The sequence below is a fragment of the Saccostrea cucullata genome, unplaced genomic scaffold, assembly GCF_032062105.1.
Source record: "Saccostrea cucullata isolate Sc308-1 unplaced genomic scaffold, CSIRO_AGI_Scuc_v1 ctg325, whole genome shotgun sequence".
Taxonomy (NCBI): Eukaryota; Metazoa; Mollusca; class Bivalvia; order Ostreida; family Ostreidae; genus Saccostrea; species Saccostrea cuccullata.
Window position 1 is genome coordinate 153,285 of NW_026923278.1, and position 13,329 is coordinate 166,613.

General features: G+C 32.0%; 3 protein-coding genes across 3 annotated transcripts in view; 2 read left to right on the forward strand and 1 right to left on the reverse strand.

The window, feature by feature from the left end:
• Positions 1-1,783, forward strand: part of LOC134263642 (FYN-binding protein 1-like) — a 30,559-nt gene extending 28,776 nt beyond the window's left edge. Inside the window, exon 13 of the mRNA XM_062746017.1 lies at positions 274-1,783. Coding sequence (XP_062602001.1) covers positions 274-293 — 20 coding nt within the window. The 3' untranslated portion in view covers positions 294-1,783. The remainder of the gene's footprint in view (positions 1-273) is intronic.
• On the reverse strand, positions 1,773-8,398 carry LOC134263643 (vacuolar protein sorting-associated protein 28 homolog). The gene is made up of 9 exons (XM_062746019.1): positions 8,262-8,398; positions 7,437-7,462; positions 6,716-6,753; positions 6,470-6,559; positions 4,760-4,862; positions 4,544-4,651; positions 4,356-4,409; positions 3,770-3,861; positions 1,773-3,469 (listed from the first exon to the last, which is right to left on the reverse strand). The coding sequence occupies exons 1-9, from the start codon at positions 8,290-8,292 to the stop codon at positions 3,349-3,351; spliced, it is 663 nt and encodes a 220-aa protein (XP_062602003.1). The 5' UTR covers positions 8,293-8,398; the 3' UTR covers positions 1,773-3,348.
• A 162-nt stretch (positions 8,399-8,560) lies between these two features.
• Positions 8,561-11,638, forward strand: LOC134263644 (calcium and integrin-binding protein 1-like). The gene is made up of 7 exons (XM_062746022.1): positions 8,561-8,707; positions 9,243-9,277; positions 9,431-9,530; positions 9,950-10,097; positions 10,271-10,380; positions 10,479-10,567; positions 10,747-11,638. The coding sequence occupies exons 1-7, from the start codon at positions 8,657-8,659 to the stop codon at positions 10,766-10,768; spliced, it is 555 nt and encodes a 184-aa protein (XP_062602006.1). The 5' UTR covers positions 8,561-8,656; the 3' UTR covers positions 10,769-11,638.
• Positions 11,639-13,329: the final 1,691 nt, after the last annotated feature.

Genomic DNA, 13,329 nt, shown 5'->3' on the forward strand with positions numbered 1-13,329 from the left:
GGGCCACTACAGGGAATTCAAATTTTACATTGCAATATATAAAAAAATTCATTTTAAAAAACTTGTTCTTAAGAACAACTGGGCCAGAAAAGCTGATCTTTATGAGGAAGCATCCTGGGGTAGTGTAGATCAAATCAATCTGCCATTCTCTGGATCCTTTACAGTATTGTAACATATGATAGCTAGGTGACTGCTAAGACCCTTGGGCCTCCTGTTGACTAACTGACTCTTAATTGTGTATTTGTAATCCTCCTTTTTAAATTTATTTTACAGAGTTGTATGAGGCAGTGTAAAGTGAACTCATCATGGACAAGCTGCTACAAAAATTGACTGTGATTATTTTTTTTGTACATTTTTCTCCAAAGAAAGGGAAATGTCAATATATTAAAACAGAAAATTCTCAAGCAGAGAAGACATAGAATTTTTTTCTCTGCAGCCTGCCAAGCTGGTACATTTAACTTAACAGAAATCTCCTGTCTCTAATTGGTGCAATGTAAAGTCTCCATAAATCAAGGTTGATGTATACCAGATATTTAGACACTGGGGAAGGTGGAGACTGGCTCTTGACCCATTCTCCATTTGTCTTGTACTTAACACTATACATGTATACCTATATAAAACTTACATTCACTCATTAATGTAAACATGTATATCAACTGATATTTATTGTATGCATTATATCCCTATACTATGTTTCACAGTTGTTTTTGTAAGTAAAAGTCATGAGACGGTTGATGCATTTATAAAGACAAATGAATTATTGCTGTATATTTATGTTTAACATCTTTAAAACATGTTCAGATATTGGGAGTCAGTATTTGTTAAGAGGAAATCTTACAGTGACAATCTAATTAGACATGTCTCCCCATGCAGTTGTATTACTTCTAAAAAAGAAATCCATTCTAGAATTTGTTCTTGCTACTACATTAATCAGAGTGATCAAACATAGAAATCTGTTGGCGTTTAACGTCCAAAGATATTTTTAATATTGTCACTTTTTATTCTCTAGTCACGCATTATACAAGTGCTTTGTTTAGCATCTTTTTTTTCCCCATTTGATTTTAATACACATATAGTTTATATAATTGTAACACATATTTCATTGTTTTAATCAAAATTCTTATACTATGTGTACAAGTATACATGTATCGTACATCATGTACTAGCAAAGAACAATGACAGACTTATTGAAAACACTTTCACAATCATGTATATGCATTGATTTAATAAGATTTAAGTGCAATGTTAAAGAAATGTGAACAAGGTTTTTCATATTTTATGCATAATGCTGTACTTAAATTATGATTTTATGTTATCTTTTCTTTAAATCATTTTTTTTTTTATATTTGAGTGATGAATACATTAGTGTAATAGAAACAGCTCAGCACCACCAGTGGTTTTATCTCTTAACTTGCTGTGATTATAGCTCAATTTGTATTTTCAAACATTTCATATACATATTTTATGTACAGTTTACAATTGTTAAATTTTTGTGCAATGTAGATGCCTCTTCCTCAATCAATTTTCATTCCCCAAGTACCTTTAAATATTCTGTATAGCATGGATTGAACCGAAAATAATTTATTTCAAATGTATAATTGCTCAGAGAAAAAAAAATTGTGAGCTGCTTTAATTCTCTGTGTTCAGATATGGTACATACTGCCCCACTTCCATGCTCCAATTATTTCAACTGTAAATGTCAATGCATTCCACCTTTTAAACAGATTATTTTTTTATTAGCTTTTGTTACAAATAAGAAATAAAGCTAGAAATACAATATTAATATTTTATTGTTTATTTATTTACAATATTCTGACCCTTCCCGGATCAAATAGTACACTGTACAACGTATTTTTACATCATCTCTCAGTATCACAGATTACAAGAAGTACAGATACTTTATCTACAAGATTAGTCTCAGAACAGTACTGTATTAGCCGAGACTATACAAGGGTACTACAATCTGGCTCCTATTTCTTGATTCTAGACCAGTTCTCTAAAAGTTCATTCCTTTAACAGTGTGGAGTAAATCATGATAAATACTACTTAATTTCTTTGTCATAGATGTAAATTAAAATCATTTACCAGGCAAGAGTAGCAGGAAAAAAAGTTTTAAAAATATGTATTTTGTGGTTGTCAAAGAAGAGAAAGTTTAATTCCTTTACTGCAATGTTGTGCATTACAGTGTTTTAAGACAACAATGATACATTGTATGCATAACAAAAAAAAAATAATTTTAAAAAAATTAAGCAATACAGTATGTTGAAGAATATACACACAAATGAACATGTTCAAAGAGCAATCTTACCATTCTCAAACTTTTCTAATGATAAATATAGCCCAATATAATGAAAAGCACTCCAGGAATTTCATGCACAAGATTTACTTGTTAAGAGAAGCATAATTTTAATGATGAGTTTCAAACACAAAAACTGTTCAAAGTTAATACATGTACATGTATATTCATACTGTTCCAGATATTTAAATGGTCAAAGTGACCATGAAGAACAGTGCAAGCCATTAAAATTCTCACTTCTTGTCATAGTTATGGATAAGACAAAATGGAAGAAAAAACATCAGATCTGTTTAAAACAACACACAATGTTTAAAAACTCACATAGGCACAACTCTCATGTAATGGGGAAAAGAAGTAATTTTACTACAGCATTTCTTGTGTACTGATATTGTGGTCCATTGAAGATTTTTTCAGAATTTATTAGTTAAAATACAAGTGCTTGACTTAAAGAATAAACATACTATAAGAGTAAAGTATAGAGAACATTTATATTGGTGATGTAGTATGGATGTATTCAAGTGCTTTACAGCACACAAGTTGACAGAAAAAAAAGACCAAGCATACTTAAATTCCAATAGCCCACAGCGATACATGTTTACTGAATGAAAGAACTTACAGAAAACACTGAACAAAAGCCTTGTTTTCTACCACTTTTCAAAGCATAACTTAGATTTCCATCTTATTTTTGAAAGAATCACAAAAAACAGAGTATGAAAATTTTTTAAAATCCTAGTATTACAAGTTTATATTTTCAAAATTTAAGTAAATCAAATAACATTTTTTTTGCTGGAATTCTTACCTACATCTATGATCTATTTTTACATTTGTTCACACATTGAAAATCAACATTTTCCAATGAATTTCACCATTACCTTTTCCATTTACTGTTTATCACTAAATATGACAATGAACAGTAGTATACTTAACAAAAAAAAAATTCTCCTGGTTAATGGAAACAGTAACAAGCATGCCTGTTTTGGAGAATATGATAACAAGGGCCTACTGTCACACTGGCAATATTGTTTATTTCCTTTGCGTTTTGATTTTCTCTTTCAGTGGTCATGAAGGATGCGATTAAAGGCATTGTAGGCAGCCTCCAAATCAAACAGAATCTGTCGGACCTGGTTGTCATCAAGTTCTTCAGACGCTGACATCTCATCAAATATATCTAACCTAAAACAGGAATAGTATCGAAAAAAATCTGAAATCTGCTAAAACTTTCATGAAGTTTAACCCTGTTACTTTGAAAGTTTCATGGTTCTAAATACTCTCACTTTATACTTTACTTTAAATGATGTTTGTGAAACACTTATCCCCATCTCTGGACATACATGCAAAGAAAATGAACAGAAACTGCAAATAATTGGAATTTTTTCCAAGTTCAAGGGGCTTAACTCTGTCAAATATTGCTCAATTGTGTCCAAAACAGAACTTGACCTCAATAACAATCAGTTGGTTTAAAGACAAACTCACCATTTCTTAACTTTCTGAGTTCCCTCAAAGTCTTTGGGTAAAATACTTAATCTGTTCATTGTTTCCATTAGTTCTTTGAGATCTGGTTGAATCTATCAATAAAGAATAAATATTAAAGATTTTTTAAGAGCACAAAACTATTTAAAGATTGATTGATTGATTGTATATTGTTTAACATCCCTCTCGAGGATTTTTCACTCATATGGAGACGTCACCGTATGCCGGTGAAGGGCTTCAAATTTTGACCTTTATTCGGCACTCAGGGCCATTGAGCAGTGAGGGATCTTTATCGTGCCAACGCCTGCCGCTGACATGGGGCCTTGATTTTAAGGTCTCATCTGAAGGACCCGCAACTTTCACTTCAAAGTGCCGAGCGCATGGCGAAGGAACAGTCACTACCCATTTTATCGACTGGGTCAGTCACAGCCGAGATACGAACTCACGACCTCCTGATCACGGAGCGAGCGCTCCACCGACTGAGCTACCATGAATCAAAACTATCTAAAGAAGAGAGCCACGAAGAGCATTCCAAATATGCCCCTCAGGAACTCAAAGTAATTATACCAATGAAAAATAAAATTCTTACCCTATCCATAGCTCTTATCTCTAATCTTAAGGTGTCCATTACAGTAATAAATAGCTGAAAAAAGAAAAATGTAATATGTAAAGTTGTCCCCCTTGAGGTCTGAACAAGAGATAGAAGATTTTAACATGGCACAAAATTTTGTTTATTTTTTTTTAAATATACATGTAGTATTTTTTTAAGACACTTACAGATACAATGTCTGCAATTGCTTTACTAGTGTTTCCTTGACTAATACCATCCTTGATTGTGATTGGTCGATCCTCCTTAATTCTCTCGAGAGCAGCTGGACAATCCAACTGGAAATCAACAATTGCATTTATTAGACATTGTAATTCTTCTCTTTATCAAATTCTCCATTCTTAATATTCATGTCTTTGAAGTGACCTTTTCATGATGTGCATTACCCTGTATTTCTTCATGAACTGTTCCACTGTTTGGAAGTCCCCCTGAACAAGTTTGAATGCAGCCTTAAATTGCACCAGCAGTTTTGAGCAAGCAGCTGTATATCTAAAATTAAAACAGTTTTATACATTTTTAAATTATATTGACATCAAAAAAAACTAGAACTGTCCAAACGGGACAAAATACCCCACGCTGGGTTTTTCAGAGGTAAGTTTTTTGATAATAAAGATATGCATCAAACATGGATCATACAATTTTTCTTTCAGCCACCCTGAACTTGCACAGATGACCTTGGGTCAAGGTCATGACACACCCTTGGGTCATGGGCAATCTTTGTGTGAAATGAGAACCTACGAAGTTTATCCATAAGAAAGATATGGACCTGACACAAATTATGAAATTTTTCCTCAAGTGACCTTGAACTTCCCCAAATGACCTTGGGTCAAGATCATGACACACCCTTAGGTCATTGGCAATCTTTGTGTGAAATGAGAACCTACCAAGTTTATTCATAAGAAAGATATGGACCGGACACAAATTATGAAATTTTTCTTCCAGTGACCTTGAACTTCCCAAAATTGACCTTGGGTCAAGATCATGACACACCCTTTGGTCATTGGCAATCTTTGTGTGAAATGAGAACCTACCAAGTTTATCCATAAGAAAGATATGGACCGGACACAAATTATGAAATTTTTCTTCCAGTGACCTTGAACTTCCCCAAATGACCTTGGTTCAAGGTCAGGACATACCCTTATGTCATGGGCAATCTTTGTGTGAAATGAGAACCTACCAAGTTTATCCATAAGAAAGATATGGACCGGACACGAATTATGAAATTTTTCTTCCAATGACCTTGAACTTCCCCAAATGACCTTGGGTCAAGGTCATGACACACCCTTGGGTCATGGGCAATCTTTGTGTGAAATGAGAACCTACCAAGTTTATCCATAAGAAAGATATGGACCAGACAGGAATTATGAAATTTTTCTTCTAGTGACCTTAAACTTCCCCAAATGACCTTGGGTCAAGGTCATGATACACCCTTGCGTCATAGGCAATCTTTGTGTGGAGTAGTAGATTCTAATGTTCCTCCGTAAGAAAGATATGGACTGGACATGTTTGCATAGACAGACGGACAGAGAGACAGATAGACAGGCGGACAGACGGACAAGGTGATTCCTATATACCCCCCCAAACTTCGTTTGCGGGGGGTATAATAATGGTTTTGCATTCACTTTGATGGCATCAAGTACAGGGTACTGACTTTAAATCTTTCCTGCAACCTCTTTTTTAATTTTGTACATATGCTTTTATGATAAATCATCTATTACTCACTCTTGATAAAAAAGCAGTTAAATCTTGCATGATTTTCAAACTCTTTTTTAATTTTGTACATATGCTTTTATGATAAATCATCTATTACTCACTCTTGATAAAAAAGCAGTTAAATCTTGCATGGTTTTCAAAGTTTTCAAAGGAGCTACCATACTAGAGATATTGTCCACATTACATACAAGTTATAACTCCAGTGCAATCTATGTAAAATGCTTTGTAATTTTTGCAACAGCCATCTTGTATTCTACATGAATATTCATGTTTCTTTGGAAATACTGAAGCCTTTTGTTCAGTTATAGAATGTGATCCTGATACACATTATCAGAATGCAGAGTTTTGATATGAATTTTTTATGTCTGCGAGTGTTTACTTACTCTTTGGGTTGAACGGCATCTTTAATGTAAGCCTTCTCTAAACTCTGCAGTGTGTTAATGACTGCATAAAGCTCTGCCATGTTATCATACCTGAAACACATTTTAAAATTTTACACTGAGATTTAAGCATTTTCCTGTAAAACAAATCCCCATGACACCTCTCCTCTTTTCTTTTCTCCCTTTGTTATCGAAATCACATAATTTACTGAATGAACATTTGAACTTCAAACAAACGGTGAAACTTACTTTTCTCTTTCCCTGGCTGACTTGGACAGTTTTACTTCCTGTAAAATCAATAATATTTACATACATCCTAATTCATGTATGTTTTAATAAAACATTGGACAATTTCATAACAAAGGAATTTTATAAAATTCACATTAAATTGTTTTAAAAAATCAAAGAAAAAGAAATTCTTAAAGTAGTTTAAATCATTAGAAACTATTTCATTAAATAGGGCTGGGCAATAATACCGATATTTCAATATATTGCAATACAATGACAAAAAATATCGTATCGCAATACAATTTTGTAATATCGATATATTGGCAATATGCTTAGATTAAGGAATTTTGTCATTAAATATAAAAATGGACTTATGAATGTTTGTTATTAAGCCAAACATTAAGACAGAAGTTGTTTTGTGGGAACATTTCAGAGCATAACTTAAATAAAAATCAACAAGATTTTTTTCCGTGTTTGTTATTTATCTTAGTTATGTGCATTCTGCGTGTAAATTAAAGTAAATATAGTGATAAAATGCCACTTTTATTACGTTGAAAATATTGCAATACATATCGCAATACAGTTCAAGATATCGCAATATATCGCAATACGAAATCTCGGGCCAATACCCAGCCCTATCATTAAATTCATTATTAAAGAGTGATCATGATTATGAAGGGCTGGCCTAACTGTTATTTTAAAAATTATAACCATAATACAAGGTTTTCACAATCGATCTTACCTCATACAGAACTGGATTATTGGAATCTAGAGAAAAAGAACAAAAGAAAGAAAAATTATCTCTGTACATCTAAATTTAAAGTCAATAAACAGTCACCCTATACCAGTGAGTGAGGGAAGACTTTTTTGTTTGTCTTATTATATCTTCATAATAGTGTAACAGGAAAGGAGAAAATGCATGGCTGGTTCGGAAATTGAGCCTGGGACCCCTGCATCACTAGTCATGTGCTCTATCGACTGATCTACCAAGGACAATACCCATGGCCCAAACCATTACAATAGGAATACTAGTGCAGTAGAACTGAAGCAACAAAATGTAGGAGAACTGTTGTCTACATTTTAACAGCATTCACCCCTCAATCTACTCTCTTTAGAGAAATGGACATGCAGGCTTTAGCCTATAGATGTAAGCGAAAACCTGTCCATTTCTCGACTAAAAAGAATATCCTCAATTGTATTATGCGGTTTGAAAAAGAAAACAAAAATGATTGTTCAGAAAACATATTCTATCAATGAACAAGACTCCTGTCATTGTGCAATAAAAATAAAATAATAATATTGTTTCAGAGGTAACCAGGAAAATAAATTATGTATGCTTTTTAAACTATCTTTGAGAGAATCAAAATGATTTTTTTTTTCAAAATGACTTATATTCTTACTAGGACCCTCATCATCATTTTAACACATAATGAAAGTTAACCGTCAGTGGACTGGTCATCATGCCATTGTCACTGGTCATACTCGCCCAATAGACAATTTGGCTATTTGTTCTGAGAAAACAATTGGCTACAAAAATGTGTGGTAATAAAACTAGCAGAAGATTTACCTGTTTGTCCCTGTGAAATCTGTGCAAACATTTTGTGTTTTCTTCACTCCTTTCTGACTAAACGTCATGTAAATATTAAATGATGCGTTCAGTTCAGCTCGCTTTTAGTTTCGTATATTTTTGGTGATTTAATTTGAACCATAATGGTATCAATTTGAGCCCAGTTGTAAATTAGAAATAAAGATTTAGACGACGAATTTCAAAAAAATTCCATTTTCTTAGTTTTTAACTATCTATCTTAAAAATAAGTTTAGGCGTATCCGTATATTTGTAATCAAGTTCACCTTAAGTTTTTCCATCGGGCTCGGGTACACATTTAACATTCCATCGAAACAGGAAGCAAAACAGAACAAAACAGAACTGCTGTTGTTTTTGTGTGAATTTTGATATATAATATGGGAGGATCACAGAGTGTCTTCACTGAACAAGAACTTACTGACTATCAGGTATTCTATTGATTTTACTAATGTGCAATTTGAATATTTCTTTAAGATCCTAAATGATCGGAAAATATAAATACTTCTGAAAATGAAAAAAACTCATGATGTGCTTGACCTTCTGATTCTATTTTTAGAACTTTTCCCTTACAAATTTACAATTGACTTGAAAGAACATTGTAAGCTTTATGCCATTTATGATATTTTACTTATTTTGTTGCTTTTTTTACCCAATTTGAAAAAATGAATTTGACATTATTCTCTTTAGAGACGATTATGTTTATATTATAAAGGAAATTTTGCAATATAATTTGATAGCACTTCCTTCATTTAAGTCTTTTAAAAGCATTTTTTAAAAATTGGGAAATACTTGAAAAGATATATGTTTATGTGACTTTTTATTTAAAAGATATGAATATAAGGTTTTTTAACATTTCTAGCATATATTTTCAAAATTCCTGTACTACTACTGTAGCATTATATGATTAAACATATGTATGTATATGCAAAGTATTAAATATTTTCATTATTATTCATTTTACAGGAGCTGACATACTTTACAAAGAAAGAAATATTGCAGTATGTAAACTGATTAAAGTTTATTCATATTCATCAAATTGAAAGACATAGGATAAAAATTGTTAAAATACCAGGAATATACATAAGGATGTGGGGAAAAATGAAATTAACAAGGTATTTTAATTAATACATGTGATTTTCTTGTACTTGTAGTGTATTCAAAAGATTCCAGGACCTTGATCAAACCAGAGTAAGCAGTAATAAAAATGCCAAGCTTTCCAGGGAAACCATCCTTAACCTTCCAGAATTAATGGTATTAAATCTATATTGGTACATGAGAAGAAAAAAACTTATTGTATAGCATCAATATCTGGCCTTGGGTTCATGAAGTATCTTTATTAAATTAAATCAAAATCTTAATGTGGTAATAAAATATTGCAGAAGTCAAGCAGACAAAACATGAAATTTATTTCAGAATTAATTGCTTCACAAAATTGTTATATGCAAATTTAGAAACAAATTCATTGATAATTAATCATTTTGAAGGCAACTGTATTGCGATTCTGGAGTCAGAACTGTTGAAAGACATAAAATTTGATTAGAGGGGAAAGGGCTTTTCAGTTTAGTATCAGACCAACTTAATTATTAAATAAAATGTTACATATTGATGTACATGTATATGTGAGTTGTGGTATTATGATACTAGTTTCTACGTAAATTCTCTGTTTGCAGGTTAACCCATTTAATGACAGAATTACCACTGTCTTTTCATCCTCGGGAGATGGAAGTATGACTTTTGAGGATTTCCTTGACATGATGTCAGTGTTCAGTGATAATGCACCCAAAAATGTCAAAGTGGAATATGCTTTCAGGATATATGGTGGGAACACCTTTGTTTGTGTTTGAAATTTTATGAAATAATTACATCATTTAATTTTAAAATAAAATTTGCTACATCTGTTCAGTTGGAAATTATCTCAGAATCACAGTGCTCTCCCTTCCTTAATCCATTTTCAACATTTTCTGTTCTAATAACTCTCTCTTTTTTTAAAGACTTTGATGAAGATGAGGTCATCAGTGGCAAAGACTTAAGGGAGGTAATTAACAGACTAACAGGAGAGCAGAAATTGACTGATGAAGAAATGGAACAACTTATCCAAAATGCAAGTCCCCCCCTTTTCTTTTTTGCTTTTGACTAAACACCTGCTGTCTGTAGATTATTTGAGTTACAGTTTGAGATGAAATTTGTTTTCTTCTTCAGATTTTGGAGGAGGCTGATTTGGATGATGACGATTCCCTCTCGTTTGCTGAATTTGAACATGTCATCTCAAAGGCTCCTGATTTCATTAAGTAAGATTTATTTGTGTCTATGATTATGAGAAGTCTCTTTCCATTTGAGTAAATTAAATTTGAACATTCATGTCAAACGTTCATTTGACATAAATAAATTTACATGCATGTATATAAGAGGTTTGAAAAATTGGCAAGTTGGATAATAATTTGTTGTATCTCAATTTTCTGTCTTACAGTTCATTTAGAATCAGGTTGTGAAAAAATAACAGACAAACAAACAATCCAGCTGCTGACTGTGATACACCAAAAACACCCACTGTCTGAAAGACTTTGTTTAGTCCATACATGGTTGTGAACATTGTTAAAATTTAAATCCCTTAAAATTGTTATTATTTTTATTATTTCTCATCATGTCAGATCTTTTATAGTAATTCATTTTTATTGTAGATTGTATATTTACTATCTACTCCTAATATTTTTATGTCATGTTTGTCTGTGTCCTAAGATTAAATCTTTCTTATCTCAGTGCAATGCATATTATTACCTGTTTCATTATATCATATTTTTAAACTGACCAATATGAAGGGGCACAATGCATAAATCAGCATTATACTTTATATGTTTAAAGAATAATTGTTTTCTGTTGATCATTTTTTAACCTACTTTTGTATGAACATGTTTATTCTTTCTTATTGTCAGCTCTGTCAATCTGTGTAAAATGTATTATTCAGTTTTATTGCTAATACTTTAAACTCAGTACGTATAGATCTTAAAGATAAAAAAGATAACACCTTTTTGTAGAATACTGCCATATAATTGTGTGAATTATTTTTTTTAAATACAACTTCAAAACTACAGAACATATTTGTTGACTTTTAAAGATAGGTTATAGAAGAGGTTTTGCAAGGGTAAAAGACATTTTTTTGATTTTGAAATTCCATTCATATAGCTGTGTTCATATTTTATTTTATACATTTCCCTTCTTGTTTTTCATTTTCTCTTTACCTTTAGTGGTGCTGGGTTTGTCAAGTTACTCAGATAATTGAAAAAAATATGACTTTCTTGAATGCACATTCTTTCCTTTGAATGTTATTGTTCAGACAAATAAATTGATTGCCTCATAAAGAAGTGATTTATTTTTACACAAGCAGAATAGAGCAAGAGAGTTCTTTGTAATATGGTTCTATTAAGTGTATGCTAACCCTTTACCGATATTTAGAATGAATTTATTTCACCCAGTCTCATAAAACATTATGATTCAGTGCCATAATGTGAAGTAGAGATGAGGATAAATATGGAAGTGAATATATACCCCCCCCCCTCCAAACACACCTCTAGATAGTAATTTGACAGTTTATGGTAATGACTGAACAGTTCACAGCCTTCACTAACCAGGGTTTTTAAATTTTCATAAGTATAGCAATTTAACAGCCAAAGATTGAATGTTTTCATTGTATGTGTAAATGAGAAGACTGATAATAGCCTCCACAGTTCATGTGGCCAAAAAATACTACATTCATCCCTCCGTATATAACCATTGCTTTAGCTTTTGAAAACACACAGCCCTGATTCTGAAGCCTCTGGCAGGAATTCAAAAACAACTTGATCAAGACAACAACATCAAATGAAATGGGAAAGGAGAAACTATTTGGAATAAAACAGGCCCCTGCATGACTTGTCATGCAGATCTGTTATTCTCTGGGCTACTGAGGCTGCATGGTAACTCCATGCAAGGTCCAGCAAAGTAATTTAACAATTGATATTTTGACAGATGGGTGTAAAATTTATATTATTTTTTTCCCCTTTTATCAGAGCTTATATTTATTGTTGTGCTATGTAAAAAATACTGACTTTAAATAAAAGAGGTCGGTTCACTTTATGCATACATTGGCCCTGTAGATACGAGGGGCGTTCAATAAATAATGTCATGAGCTCTATGACATACAACATAGAAATCATATGACATTAAGCTTGGCTTTCTCTCATTATTTAATCTTTGATAAATTGATTACAGTTTATTTGACCACTTTTCTTCACATAGTTCCATTGTGAGAAGCTGGAGAACAGGGGCTATTCGAGACACTACATGATCATAAATGTATGGTAAAGAATCAGTATACTAGAGTAAAATTTAACGCCTCATGAAAGCTGCTGTAAAACACGTTAAGAATCTCAGAGAAATAGTCACAGAAATATGTGAAATTTACAGCAATCAATGTATGTTTTATAGACACATGAGCATGTGGATTTCAATGAACAAAAATAATATAATGGGCATCAAAAATAGGTACTGTCCTTGGGGACAAAGATTGACATCAACTAATTTACTGTTTGCCAAAATTCAACAAATTATCACTGATCATGTTTGATTGACTTCAAGACACATAGCAAAATTGATAGACATTATTTTGGGGTAGTTTATACTGTTTTAAAGAAATATTAGACAGAAAAAAGGCTTAGTACTCAATGGTCACCCTGTGTTTTGAAAAATGAGTGAAAACGACAGCGAGTAAGAATATCTAAACAATTACATGTATTTAAACAAATCAAAAACTGTAGTTATCAACGTTCGTCTGAAATTCAAATAGATAGTGAAACTTGAATCCATTGCTTTAAACCCTCGAAACAAATTACAAGAAGATGCACTTGACAAAAACAGCAAAGGTTTGAGAAAAACTATGAATTGCAAAAGCACAAAAACAGTTTCATATGTCATTTTCTTAAGTATTAGTGATATTATTGTTCAAATTCTTATTTGGGGAGAAATTTCAATTTCTGGAGAAGTCTAAATAGCTATTTTTTGCAAAAAAAAAAAAAAA

Coding starts and splice junctions, on each gene's coding strand:
- LOC134263643 (XM_062746019.1), bottom strand. CDS start 8,292: ATGTTTGCACAGATTTCACAGGGACAAACAG. Junction 6,560..6,715: donor TCAGCCAGGGAAAGAGAAAA/GTAAGTTTCACC, acceptor AATGTGTTTCAG/GTATGATAACATGGCAGAGC. Junction 3,862..4,355: donor AGATAAGAGCTATGGATAGG/GTAAGAATTTTA, acceptor CTTTATTGATAG/ATTCAACCAGATCTCAAAGA.
- LOC134263644 (XM_062746022.1), top strand. CDS start 8,657: ATGGGAGGATCACAGAGTGTCTTCACTGAACAAGAACTTACTGACTAT. Junction 8,708..9,242: donor AAGAACTTACTGACTATCAG/GTATTCTATTGA, acceptor TTCATTTTACAG/GAGCTGACATACTTTACAAA. Junction 10,568..10,746: donor AAGGCTCCTGATTTCATTAA/GTAAGATTTATT, acceptor TCTGTCTTACAG/TTCATTTAGAATCAGGTTGT.